Source organism: Chiloscyllium plagiosum, unplaced genomic scaffold, assembly GCF_037043375.1.
Source record: "Chiloscyllium plagiosum isolate Xiang-an unplaced genomic scaffold, Cpla_swu_hap1 HiC_scaffold_9, whole genome shotgun sequence".
Lineage (NCBI taxonomy): Eukaryota > Metazoa > Chordata > Chondrichthyes > Orectolobiformes > Hemiscylliidae > Chiloscyllium > Chiloscyllium plagiosum.
Genome location: NW_028270147.1, coordinates 81,300,659 through 81,313,798, shown reverse-complemented (window position 1 = coordinate 81,313,798; position 13,140 = coordinate 81,300,659). Strand labels below are relative to the sequence as shown.

At 42.3% G+C, this 13,140-nt stretch overlaps 1 protein-coding gene and 1 long non-coding RNA gene across 8 annotated transcripts in view; one reads left to right on the top strand and one right to left on the bottom strand.

Annotated features, from left to right (window-relative positions):
• uap1 (UDP-N-acetylglucosamine pyrophosphorylase 1) overlaps positions 1-4,551 on the bottom strand; it is a 49,797-nt gene extending 45,246 nt beyond the window's left edge. For 5 of the 7 annotated variants that reach the window (XR_015758191.1, XR_015758190.1, XR_015758192.1 and 2 more), the window contains exon 1: positions 3,855-4,549. Coding sequence is in view for 3 of the 7 variants with exons in the window: in XM_043699843.2 (XP_043555778.1) it covers positions 3,855-4,155 (301 nt within the window). In the remaining 4 variants the exon portion in view is untranslated. Of the gene's footprint in view, positions 1-3,854 lie in introns of all 7 variants that reach the window. The other 2 variants (XR_015758189.1, XM_043699842.2) reach the window with 2 other exon arrangements.
• On the top strand, positions 4,250-5,378 carry LOC148149177 (uncharacterized). Its single transcript, XR_015758193.1, has 2 exons — positions 4,250-4,381; positions 4,489-5,378. It is a non-coding gene; the product is annotated as an uncharacterized LOC148149177 (long non-coding RNA).
• Positions 5,379-13,140: the final 7,762 nt, after the last annotated feature.

Here is a 13,140-nt window from a genome sequence, read left to right as displayed (position 1 = left end):
TGTATACGGCACAATATTTACATTGATCTGATTACGGATTCAAACTTGCTTTTTCTTTTTGCAGAATTTGCCACTTTTCTGTTTTGAGATTTCCAATATTTACTTTTTTTAAAAAAAAAGTAATTTTCATCTGTCCAATTGAAAAAATTTTTGGAAGCAGAGCTCTTGTATTTGACATCTTGTGAACGTGATACAATCTGACGCACTTATGAAAAGATACATGGACTGATTTCTTTCATTTCTGAACGACTTTGGAAAGGTACAGATATTAATTAGAGATTTTATGTGCTGTTGATCAGATTTTCTTTGAAGCTATTAGGAAAACGATTGAAGAAAGTTCATGAGCCCTACACAGTTTTTATCATAGGGTCCTACTTTAAATAAAGGGATATCTATTACTATATATCTATATTTAGGATTTTCCATATACTTCTGTAAGTTTGCAGTTTCTTCAGTTGCTGAAGGGTGTGTTAGTAAATCTGTTCTGTACTCATAACTTAAAGCCAAATAATATTCTTATACTTTCTAAACTCCAAATGATCATAACAGGGGCTATAATAAATCATAACGGAGGTGGAAGCAGAAAAATGATTTCTCTTTTAAGCTTGTCCTTTGCTCATACTTTCTTCACAGCATTCTAAATAACATTTCCTCAACCACTTATTTTTAACTTACAACTTACAGTTTTGAACTGTTTTTCATAATTCAACTTCACTTAGAACTTGGTTCTTCCACCAACCACAACATAATTTGACAGTCAGAACATTTGTTCTTTTTCTCACTTTTCCATTTTCCAAAATGGACTGCTCCCTTTGTGATACCATAGATTCACATTTTCATCCTCCCACATTCTAGCTGCCCATTGCCAATTAATCCCATATTTCATTATGAACTGCATCACCAGCCCATTCACTTTTCAGGGCAAAAATCAAAACTCCCAGAAAAATGTAACTTGCATACATTACCACTAATCAAGGATCCACTATATGCTACCAACATGCAGTCTCCCTCTATAAACTGGACAGAACAATACAAGTCAGGTTGCTACTTTGCTTTCAAGTGGATTCTATGGATTGCTAGTTTAATACCCTACCCTCTGATCTCTGCGCTGTGAAGAATTTCTTCCAAAACAAGTTTCAAGACCAACATTTCGTTTTCTTCTCGGCATTTTGCAGCTCTGGTCAGAGCACAGATGTCAATAAATCCAGGTTTAGTTACACCATTTTCCAACTGACTTAATCAAGTTTGCCAACTGCTTAATTTCCCCAAACATACTTTCTGGATTACTTACACAACCTTGGTGTCCTTGGGTGTACTAATATTTCTTATTGCTCAACAGAGTTGAAAAATCTACAACCAAAACATTAACTCAATACACTCTTGCTTTAAATCCCTGACTAACCCATATCTGTTAACAGCATTTTTTGCTTTTGTTTTATTCCAACATCTACTATAATGAATCATAGAATCCCTTCAGATAGAGGCCATTTGGCCCACTGAGTCTGCGCCAATATTCCAAAGAGCATTCCACCCTATTCAAATAACCCTGCATTTACCAGGGTTAATCCACTTAGCCTGCACATTCCTGGACACGATAGAGCAATTTAGCATGGCCAGTCTACCTAACCTGCATATCTTTGGACTGTGGAGGATACCAGACGACTTGGTATGCAGACATGGGGAGAACTTGCAATCGCCACACAGACAGTCACCCTAGGCTGGATTCAAACCTAAGTCCCTGGCACTGTGAGGCCACAGTGCTTACCTATGGCACTGTGCTGCCTATTGCTCTCCTCTATCCTATGTGGTGTGTTGCATGTTACTTCCAAAGCTCACAGATGTTTTATGAACCATAACGAGCACAGTGGTTCAAATCTTGCCTGACCAGTTAATTTCCTAGCTCCAGAACTGATGAAACTGACACTTAATTGTTTCTGTTGTACATTTAATAATTTGTTTATCTTTGAGATTTCTGTTCTATTTTCTGTTTTGATGCAATCACTTTGTCCTCAGTATGAAAATGAGGCGTTAACCATCATTTGAAAGTCACTGCCTATTGCCTGCCAATTTAATCTCATTCATTGTATTAATGAAAAGAAAATTGGAAATTTGCTCACTATCAAGGTTGAATTTAATCTGTTTTATCGATATAATTGTAAATTATTCTGCAGAAGTTTTAATGCAACACAAGCAATCTTTTAGAAAGTGCAAAACTTTTTCTTGATCATTCATGCGCCCCATGATATCAGCCATGACCTGATTGCTTAGTTTGGAATTATTAATTACTTCCAAGTTAAGTTACATTCTGAAGGATTTGCTTTCTGTTATATAATTAATTCTAAGTATCCATGATATTCTCTGTATTAAAACTTCATATTCTTTGCTGTCCAGCCCACACAATGGCTCTATCAAGAGAAACTTCCACATCAAAATGGTATTCGTTAGGACTATAAAAAAAATTTGAAAGTCAAATTAAGTATTAACTGAAACAGTGATCATTCTAATTTAAATTAGACATCATTAAATCATCTTGTCCCTAAATAACCCTGATATTGTATTACGAAAGACCAGCACAGACCCACCAAACATGTGGCCATTGCAGTACCTTTATTGCAACAGTATTGCTTTAACAGTTTGAGAGATGTTTGTTGAATCCTTAGTGTGGAAGCACGCCATTCAGTCCATCGTGTCCACACTGACCATCTGAAAAGCATCCCACTCAGACTCACCCCTCTACCTTATATTGCCCGATGCTAATCCATATAGCATAGCCTAGCCACATGACCTGGACTTCTTTAGATTGTGGGAGGAAACCCATGCAGACACCGGGAGAATGTGCAAACTCCACATAGTCAATCACTGAGGCTGGAATTGAACCTGAGTCCCTGGCACTGTGAGTTGCTAGCCACTGAACCATCATGCAACCCCCTATGCCCACTGGAATCAGATTGTATGAATACTGTGGAGGATACAGACTGCTGTGGTCTTCATCTATAGAACCAGTACTGATGTAGTCTTTTAAACAAGACAGCCTCTAATGCTTTCATTCAAACCTACTGAATTCTCACTTTTAGCACAGAGAATACCTTTTGAATAAAAAGTTAAAATGACCGTGCCAGTTTGTTAGTCAACTAATTGTATCACCGCATCCATCTTTCATGTATCATTTCCATCCAAAAGTATTTCTCTCATGGCATTCCCATCCCATTCCTTCTCTCACTCTTATTCCTCACAGAATGAATCTTGCCAGCCAGGTTATTCAGTTCCCTTTACAAATGTGGAGGGAAAAAAAGGTATCCACCATTTCTAATAATCATTGGCACTTGTATGCACTTCATGCGTTCTGGTCGCTTGCATGCCCCCTGCATGTGCCAAGAGCAACTTGTAAAGCAACACACCCCTTAAATTGACCAATCAAACCTTGGATAAATGCTAAAAAGATATGTTTGTTGACTCTTGTTTTACCACAGGCAGTAGGGCAGAGCACGCAGCAATTATAAACCTCAGTACTGGGTTTGTTTAAACACAAAACACAGGGTTCATAAGCCCAATAAACAGCAAACGCAATTCAAGTTTACTGTGGCTTCTTGGATAATTAGGAGAGAAAACCATATGCACTCAAAGCCGTTTTCGTTTCGCACTTTTGATGGTGTCAAAACTACTGCCACCCATCTCGGCCAGAGCGTTGTCCGAGAGGACCCAGGCAGGGAGGTGGCTATTCGCCAGTGGTGGTATCACTCTTAGGTCTATGGCAGCGCTTTCGTGCAGAGGAATTGCTCCAATCTCCTTCACCCTTAAATATTAAATCCCAAAGCGGGCATCTTAAGATGTCACCGAGTTCGCTGAGCTCTTACCTTCAGCCTTCCATTCGGGCAGTCGCTCCCAGTCTCTGGACACGCTGCCCTGCACTTCCTTGGGCACCGGCTCCATCTGCTCGTCCACCTGCTGCTGCTGGATCGGCACCGGCACCGACACGGCCCGGTCGAAAAAGCTCATGATCTCGGGGAAGTGACAGCCGCTCAGGTCGCCGAGCAGCTCCGCCCGCTCGGCCTGGTTCAGCTCGTCCCAGAAGCGCAGCAAGTGAGCCTGGCCCGCCCGCTCCAGCTGCTCCCGTTGGGCGGCCAAGGCCAGGGCCAGCTCCTGGTCCCGATCCATCCCCCGCCGCCGGAGCCGCCCGGCGTCAACCGCCCCGCGTTCGATTCTATTCAAAACGAGCTCGAGCCCAGCGGAACACCTTCCGTTCGACGACCGACCTATTTGTTTGCAACAAATAAATATTTGCTTTCTCCCCCCTCTCTTTGAGATTTTTCTGAACGCCAAACAGAATTGTAATGTTCGTTTTCCAGCCTTTCTAACCGTTTCGTTTCGGACCGCCAAAACGGTGAGTAGGCCCGTTTTTTTTTTAAAAAAGAATATTTATCGATTTTCAGGATTCTGGGGGGAATCTCTTAACGCCGCTGATGAATATCCGCGCCCTTCCCCGTCCAGGTGCCACACACTCATACTTAAAGTCGCATCATCAAAGGTGCCGGCAGCCACATGGAGTTGGTGGACAAGGAGAATGGGGGCCGGGCCTGGCCGAACCTGGCCTGCCTTGATACCACCGATACCACCCCCCCCGGCCAACAGTCTCACTGACGTGGCGGTACGACAGGCCCCGTCAGGCCAGGACCCGCCTCCCATACCAACAACTCGGCGCTGTCGCCGCCCAGCAACCGCCCACGGCATCGACTTAACCGCTGTAGTACACCTTGCTGCTCTGCGTAGATTCCTGGTCGAGATGTGGAGGTGCCGGTGTTGGACTGGGGTGGACAAAGTTTAAAAAAAAATCACACAACACCAGGCTATAGTCCAACAGGTTTATTTGGAAGTACAGTAGAACCCCGATATCCGCGGATTCGGTTTCAGTTATCTGTGGTTTACCACAGCCCGAAAATATTACATGGAACATTCCAGAAATAATTGCAAGGGAGCTGCTGGGGAGGTAAATTTCCCTTATAAATGATAGGGTTCCCTACTATCCACAATTTCGGGCAACTGCGGGTAGGTATTGGAACGTATGCAGGTTAGAGTCTAACCACACCTTAAATGCATTGATCTGAGATGTCACTTTTTTTTGTAAAACCTTAAGTTATCTCAGGACTGTGACTTGAAAGAAGTTCTGGGATCTACATATTTATGAATGGAAACCTGCAACCCATTCTAAGTGATTGAAGAATTAACAGCAAGGCAAGCTAGGTTTTGTTCAATACATCGCATCAGATGCATGACACTTTGATATTCTTCTCTGTGTCCTACGATCCTGCCCTACTAACTACTTGACGAAGGAGCAGTGCTCCGAAAGCTTGTACTTCCAAATAAACCTGTTGAACTATAAACTGGTGTTGTGTGATTTTTTTAAAGTTCTGGTCAAGACATTCCCATCCACTCCTTGGAAACTCAGCTGAAAACTAACCTTGACATTCGGTGATGGACCTGGACAAGTGGCATTCATTCCACGCAATGAGCATCTCCAACAAGTCTAATCTTCCCTTGCCTTCTTAAACCAGATCAGGAAATCTGGTCTATGAAATTTGAGAAGGCCTAAAAGTGATGGTTAATATTGCTACCTCACAGCACCAGGGACCTGCGTTTAAATCCACCCTTGAAACACTGTCTGTGTGGCATTTGCATGTTGTCTGCATGGGTTTTCTCAGGGTGCTCCAGTTTCCTACACAGTCCAAACATGTGCTGGTTAGGTGGATTGGCTGTGCTAAATTGCCCATGATGTCCAGGGATATGCAGGCGCGGTGGCTTAGAAATGCAGGGTGATAGGGTGTTGGTCCAGGTTGGATGCTCTTTGGAGGTTTTGGGCGGACCTGATGGGCCAAATGGCCTGCCTCCACATTAGGGATTCAATCATTCTACTGTGTTTAAGCTTGAAGTCATCCAAAAGACTGCTTCATAGAGTCCTCCAGCAGGGAGCCAGACTCTTCAGCCCAAACTTGTCCAAGCCAACCAAAATGTCCATTCAAGCTAATCCCATTTCCCTGCACTTGGCCCATATTTTTCTTAACCTTTCCTAATTTGTTCAAGTGCCTTTTAAATATTGCTAATGTATCAGCCTCAACCATTTCCACTGGCTGCTTATTCCATATTCAACCACACTTTGTGTAAAAACATTGCTCCTCAGGATCCCTTTTATTCTGTCCCCTCTAACCTTAAACTGATGCCCACTAGTCCTTGATTCCCCAACCCTGAGAAAAAGGCTTAAGTGCATTCACCCCATCCATACCTCTCATGATCTTATACGCTTTTATAAGGTCCCCCCTCAGTCTCCTACGCTCTAAAGAAAAAAGTTCTAGGTTGTCCAAACTCTCCCTATAACTTAGATCCCTGAGTCCTGGCAACATCCTCGTAAATTTCTTCTGCACTCTTTCCAGTTTAATAACATCCTTCCTATAGCAAGGTGTGTCAAGATCACAAGCTGTATAGTTGTTGAAGGTGGTGGTTCACTTTCACAGAAACAATTGTTTTAACTAGCACCAAGCTCCTCTCCATTCAGGTCCCCTTCCCGTTTGTTGACCAACATTTTGGCTCATGGTCAAGCAATGTCAAGATTTAAAATGTCTCATTCTTGTTTTCAAATCCCTCCATGGTCTTATCCCTCTCTATTTCTGTGATCCCCATCTAGCTCCATAAGGAGATTTCTGCACCCCTTTCATTCTGATCTCCTATGCACTACCAGTTTTAGTTGCTGCACTTCTAATGTCTATGCTTTCTGCTATCTAAGCTCTAAGCTTAAATACACTCTCTACACATGACTACATCTCCAGCTCTGTACCGATATTTCTTCCATTAAGAAATTCATTAAAACCCTACTCTTTCATCAAACTTTTGCCCATTGAAGCTATTATCTCCTTATGTGTATTGGTGTCATTTTTGTTTGACAATGCTGTTCTGAAGTGTCTTGAGAAATAACAACATGTTAAAAGTGTTATATAAATCTACATTATAGTAATTGAATACTTGCAGAGCAATCTATAATGGCAGATATCATAGTTGCATTGCAGCACAACTAAAAGCCCTTGAATTTCTGCTGTGGCTGTGGAATGTTACCATTATAGCTGTGGATAGCAGTGCAGTTTAGCAATCAGTCCTCTAGTTCCATGCTAGATTGTTAGGCTGTCACCATGTTGGAGTACAGTGGCTCTGTGGAGCATGAGCCTGCTGCTCTCTTTATCAAGATGACAGCATTCAGCTTCCTACTTCTGCTACTTCACAAGTGTCCTTGCTAACGCCTAGAGTGAGCCAGCGAAGACTCCCATCATGCATCCCAAGGTGAAACTGGACTTCTTAGGCCAGATAGTTGGAAGTTATCTAGTAAGGTCATCTGGAGCCATCCCCAGTGAGTTAGCAGACTTCCATCAGACAACCATGGGCACCCCAATTTATGCACTAAAGGAATGCATATGTGTGACTATGTAAAAATTGTTACATAGTTTGATTTGTTTGAAACGTTTGGTTTGTTGTGGTTTTTGTTGTTTTGAGTCAATAGGCTGCTCTGTTGGTCAGTAGGGGGAATTAAGATGGTTATTGCCAATAATAGAAAACTGGCAGCACATTCACAAGTACCTTAATTAGATGAGCCAGTCATAGGCAACTCATCCAGACATGGGCTCTGGCGGTTTCTTCTTTCATTCCCCAGCCTCTTCCTTTTGGTCCTCTTCCTGATTCAGTGCTTTGAAGAGGTCACTAAAGTCATGGAGAGTGAAAACCAATGGTTATTATTCATATTTCGGAAATCATTTGATAAAGTCCCTCTAAGATACTGTTAACAGAAGGCAAAGTCATGGCATTGAAAACAAGTTGTTGATCTGGCTAAGAAATTGGCTGAATGGCAGCACACAGAAATCTGTTTAAATCCATATTTTCAAAATAGTTATTTGGTTTTTGAGGCTAGATTATTTATAAACATTTTCTGTTATTAAACATTGTGTTTTAATTGTTTGTAAGATAAGGTTTCACACATCGGTGTTATCATGTGAACCAACATTACTGATGATGTAGAATTTTTACATATTTAACATTAAGACTTTCACTACAAGGAAGTAGAAATTCTAGCCAGATACAGTCATCGGCAAGGGTGTGATTAATGGTATTCTGCAAGGTTTTCTTTCAACCTCTCAACTATTCACCATTTTATAAATGATTTGGAGGTGCCAGTGTTGGACAAAGTCAGAAGTCACATGACACTAGGTTATAGTCCAACAGGTTTATTTGAAATTACAAGCTTTCGGAAGGCAGCCTCTTCGTCAGGTGAAGTAAAAGTGAAGAGCACATGGACACAGAATTTATAAGTAGAGAGATCAAGGGCAGAGAGATGAAAAAAAATCATACAACTGGTGAGAATGGAGTCTCGAATAATAAGTCTCTGCAGGTGACCAAATGTTAGTTGGTGTGAATAAAGTGGTGACAGCTGAATAACAAGCAAAGGAATGAGCTATAATCCGATTAAATGACACAAAGAGATAATTACAAAAAATAATTAAGGTGGTGCTGGAGACAAACTAAATGACTGGAGTAACATGATAGGTATAAGACTCGCATGTCGAGGGTCTAACCAAAGTAATAAGTAAAACAAAACCGTACAAATGAATTAAGGTAGAGAGATCAAAATTTATCAAAACTGGACAGTAAGGAAGATTTTACAGATGTAGAACAATGTGGTGGGGTGACACATAGCACAACATGAACCCAAGATCAAGATTGAGGTTGTCTTCATGGGTACGGAACTAGCTATCAGTTTCTGCTCGGCGATTCTGTGTTGTTGTGTATCTTGAAGCCCACCCTGGAGAACGCTTACCCGAAGATTGGCGGCTGAAGGTCCTTGACCGCTGAAGTGTTCTCCGACTGGGAGGGAACACTCCTGTCGGGCGATTGTTGTATGGTGTCCATTCAACCATTATCATAGTGTCTGCATTGTCTCACCAATTTACCATGCCTTGGGGCTGCGGCATGATGCTGTGGCACGTTGGAACTGGCGATTGAGTTGAGCATAGTTTCCTGTTCTAATGAGGGTGTCCTTCAAAATCTTGAGACGTCTGTCACATTCCTCCTCATCTGAGCAGATTCTGAGTGTGCGGAGGGCTTACAGTGACGTTCTGTGCTATCTTGTGAAAATAGCTGATGAATCTGGCATTAATGCATCTCCTGATGGCTTGAGAATACAAATCAAGCTAAGGGCAGCAGCCTTCAGGAGGGGTCCAAATGACTCTTTCTCATTTGGTTGCTGCACCACGGATCTCTCAGTCAACTGTTCTGATTTGTTGGTCACCCAAGCATAACTCAACACCATCCATGCTCTAACGACCAATCACAACGTTGCCATCAAACCAGCAGACAAAGGAGGAGTCATCGCCATATAGAATACAACGGGCTACTGCGAAAAAGCATACTGACAACTGAACAACCAGGAGGACTACAGACAACTACCTGCCAATCTGACTAAAGAACACACCCGTCAGATTGATGCATATATTCAGAGTATCCTATGCGTACTTCTCACATAGGAGATTTCTACTGCCTTCCGAAGATACACAAAGCCTATACACCTGGATGACCTATCATATCAGACAATGGGACCCTGTATGAAAACCTCTCTGTCTATGTCGAGGGCAACTTGAACCACATTGTACAAGGAATCCCCAGCTTCTGTTGCGACACTACAGATTTTTTACAGAAACTCAGTACCCAAGGACCAGTCAAACCAGGAACATTCCTTGTCACAATGGAAATTTTGGCATTCTATACCATTAAGATGACATATCTGCAACAGCCTCAGTACTCAGTACCAACAACTACCAACTTCCAGATGCCATTCTACAGCTCCGCTTCATCCTCGATCACGTCATCACCTTCGACAGCCAGTTCTTTGTCCCAACACATGGAACAACCATGAAGAAGTTTTACACCCCAAATGCTAACATTTTCATGCACAACCATCAGACTTACCGTGGACAATTCTTCAGAATCAGTCTCATTTTTGGACACATGCATCTCCATCAAGGACAGACACCTCAGCACCTCACTTTACTGCCAGCCTGCAGATAACCTCAAAATGCTGCAACTCTCTAGCTTCCACCTAAACATATTAAATAAGCCATCCCCTACAGACAAGCCCTGCACATACCCAGAATCTGCTCAGATGAGGAGGAACGCAACGGATACCTAAAGATTTTGAAGGATGCCCTCATAACAAAGGATACAATACTCATTTAATTCTGGTCTCCCTGCTTCAGGAAAGATGTTGGTTAACTTGAGAAGGTGCAGAAAAGGATGTTGTCAGAATTGAAGGATTTGAGCTATAGGGAGAGGCTAAATAGGCTGGGGCTTTTTTCTCTGGAGTGTCGGACGTTGAGGAGTGACCTGAAAGAGGTTTGTAAAATTATGAAGGGCATGGATAGGGTAACTAGCCAAGGTCTTTTATCCACGAGTAGGGGAGTCAAAATTAGAGGGCATAGGTTTAAGGTGAGAGTGGAAAGATTTAAAAGGGACCTGAGGGACAACGTTTTTTAGGCAGAGGGTGGTGCATGCATGGAATGAACTACCAGAGGAAGTAGCAGATGTGGATACAATTGCAACATTTAAAAAGCATCTGAATAGATGCAGGAATAGGAAGGGTTTAGAAAGATTTGGGCCAAAATCTGGCAGATGAGACTAGAACAGTTTATGATACATGATCGGCATGGACCAGTTCGACTAAAGGGTCTGTTTTCCTGTTGTATAACTCCATGGCACAGTTTATTGATAAGCGGGAGGGGTGCCCTGCTCCGCCATTCAATGGACCGATCCCATATGTTTCACCTTCCATGCCCTTTTCTCATAGCCCTTTGTGAGAAACAAAGCTCACTCACTTCAATAATTTCAGTCCGAGACAAGATCTGAAGCAGTAGTGCCATTTATTTTACACTTGCAAGTGGGTGTGATCTCCACAAGGCAGGGACAAAACACACTGAATTCAACAAATACTCGATATTTATATAATTTGGTTCCTACATTTTTTTTCTTATTTCATTGCTTCCCCCCCTGTTACGTCCTCCACTTCCCTAAGACTGGTACCCATTACTCCTGTTTATCTCTTGCCTTATCTGGCCTTGTCTGTGACAAAATGCTTATTTCTGGCCTCACAAGGCCGTTTGACCTCATCCCGCTGTAGGTCATTCTTAGGCATATTCTTTCTTCATCATTATCTACCCCCTCCATCTGTGCTTTTCCCGAGCCGTTCTGATCCCTATGACCCTTTTAATTGGGGTTTGTTCCTGTGTCTCTGTAAAAGTGGAAACGGATGTTTATACCTACTGTTTGTACAGGCGTATCTAGCTTAACTTCATCCCCTCACAACATCTTATCTATTTGCCCGTAATATCTACCATTTTTTTGCTGTCACATTTCATTCTGGCATACAATTTTAGCTAATACAAAAACAATTATATATTTCCTCCACATCGTTTCCATTCTTGTTGACTCAGCTTTTGGCTAAAACAATTACACACTGGTGAGTTCATTTACTTTGTAAAATGGAATTGCAGAAGTAACATTATTTCTCCCACATCCCACAATTTCCCCTTTTTCTTTAATTACCATTTGTTACCTTCTGCAATTTTTCTTTTAAGCATCGCCCCAAAATTCGCAAGCATCATTCCGGAGATTTCATCCATCTTGGTCTCACTCATCTCCTCATTATTTAGTCGATAAAGTTCCTCTGCCTGATTCCCTTTTAGGGGCACCTGTTTCAACAAGGCTGTTTCAATCAGTCTTTGGGTGAGCCCTCGTATACAGGGTATAATACAACAGCCAATGGCCACCAGTACCCCGACTACTACTATCAGGGAAGTAAGGATAGAAACCACCACCCCCTTCCATCTTCCAAACCATGATTCAAACCATCCCGTGAGAGATGTGTCTACTCCTGAATTCTCAGCCAGTTCCTCTGCTAAGGTAGTCAATCCCCTTAAGGCCAGAGTAATTGAACCATCAGGTGCAGTGTTATTAGGAATAAAGGTACAACAGCTTCCTCCTAAAATCACACACACACACACACACCCTTTTTCTGCTAAAATCATATCAAGGGATATTCTGCTTTCCCATGCCATCCTACTTGTCTCATCAAGCTGTTCTGATATTGCTTTAACCGCATCTCTTGTATAATTTATAAATCGCTGTTGATTATAGAAAATGTAATTTATCCAATCTACATTTTTATTAATTGTTACCCACCAAAAGAGAGCTGTCTCAAAGCCTGCTGCAATCTGGTTACGAGCCTTGAATTCATCAGTACTCCCCTAGGGACTCCTACCGAATCGAGATAAATCCTGTCATCGAAAGAAGTGTCTAACAGTAATCTCTTACCTTTTCCCTTTTTCCCTACTATCTTTTCCTTCTCAAATGCCAGGGTAAATGGAATTGCCAATTGTACAATTGCACATATCCCTCTCCAATACAGAGGTAGCGTGGGTCTCAATATTTTGCCTCCACAGTACCACCACAGATCCGCTCGGGGAACCTCTAGTGCTGAGTAATTCCCTCCCTTCTCTGTTTCGGTAACATTTTTAATCTCTGTACATAATTTCAGCTCCCCCAAATCTCTAGACTGACTTGTACCTTGTCTACGCACACACGACGTGTGATTTCCAATTGTGGCGGAAAATGTGGGGGGGGGACTTTTGCATCTTTCTTCTCCAAGGGAGGGAACATCAGAGATAGGGAGGTACAATTCCTATCATTCCATGCAGTCTCATCCTGATACAGGGCTATCATACATTTCATGCCCTTCCTGTCTCGCTTCCACCCGAGCGGAAAGGGAACCACCTGGGCCACTGGCCTACCGGAGGCACATGCATAGCAATTGCTCTTGTTCAGACTTTTTACAGTATACTTTACCCATTCAACCCAGGCATTTGCATCCCCGTACCCAGTTTCTATTTCGATAGTCTGTTTCAAGTCCTTTACCTCTATAATTTTTACTACTTTAGGATCATCGGGAGGAGTGAAAGATTATATCCCTTTATCCCAGTAGTTCTACCCGTTTTCCCTGTGCTACACTAATTCGAATACAACAGCCCAAGAAATCCTTCCCATTTGCTTTCATTTTTATCCCAA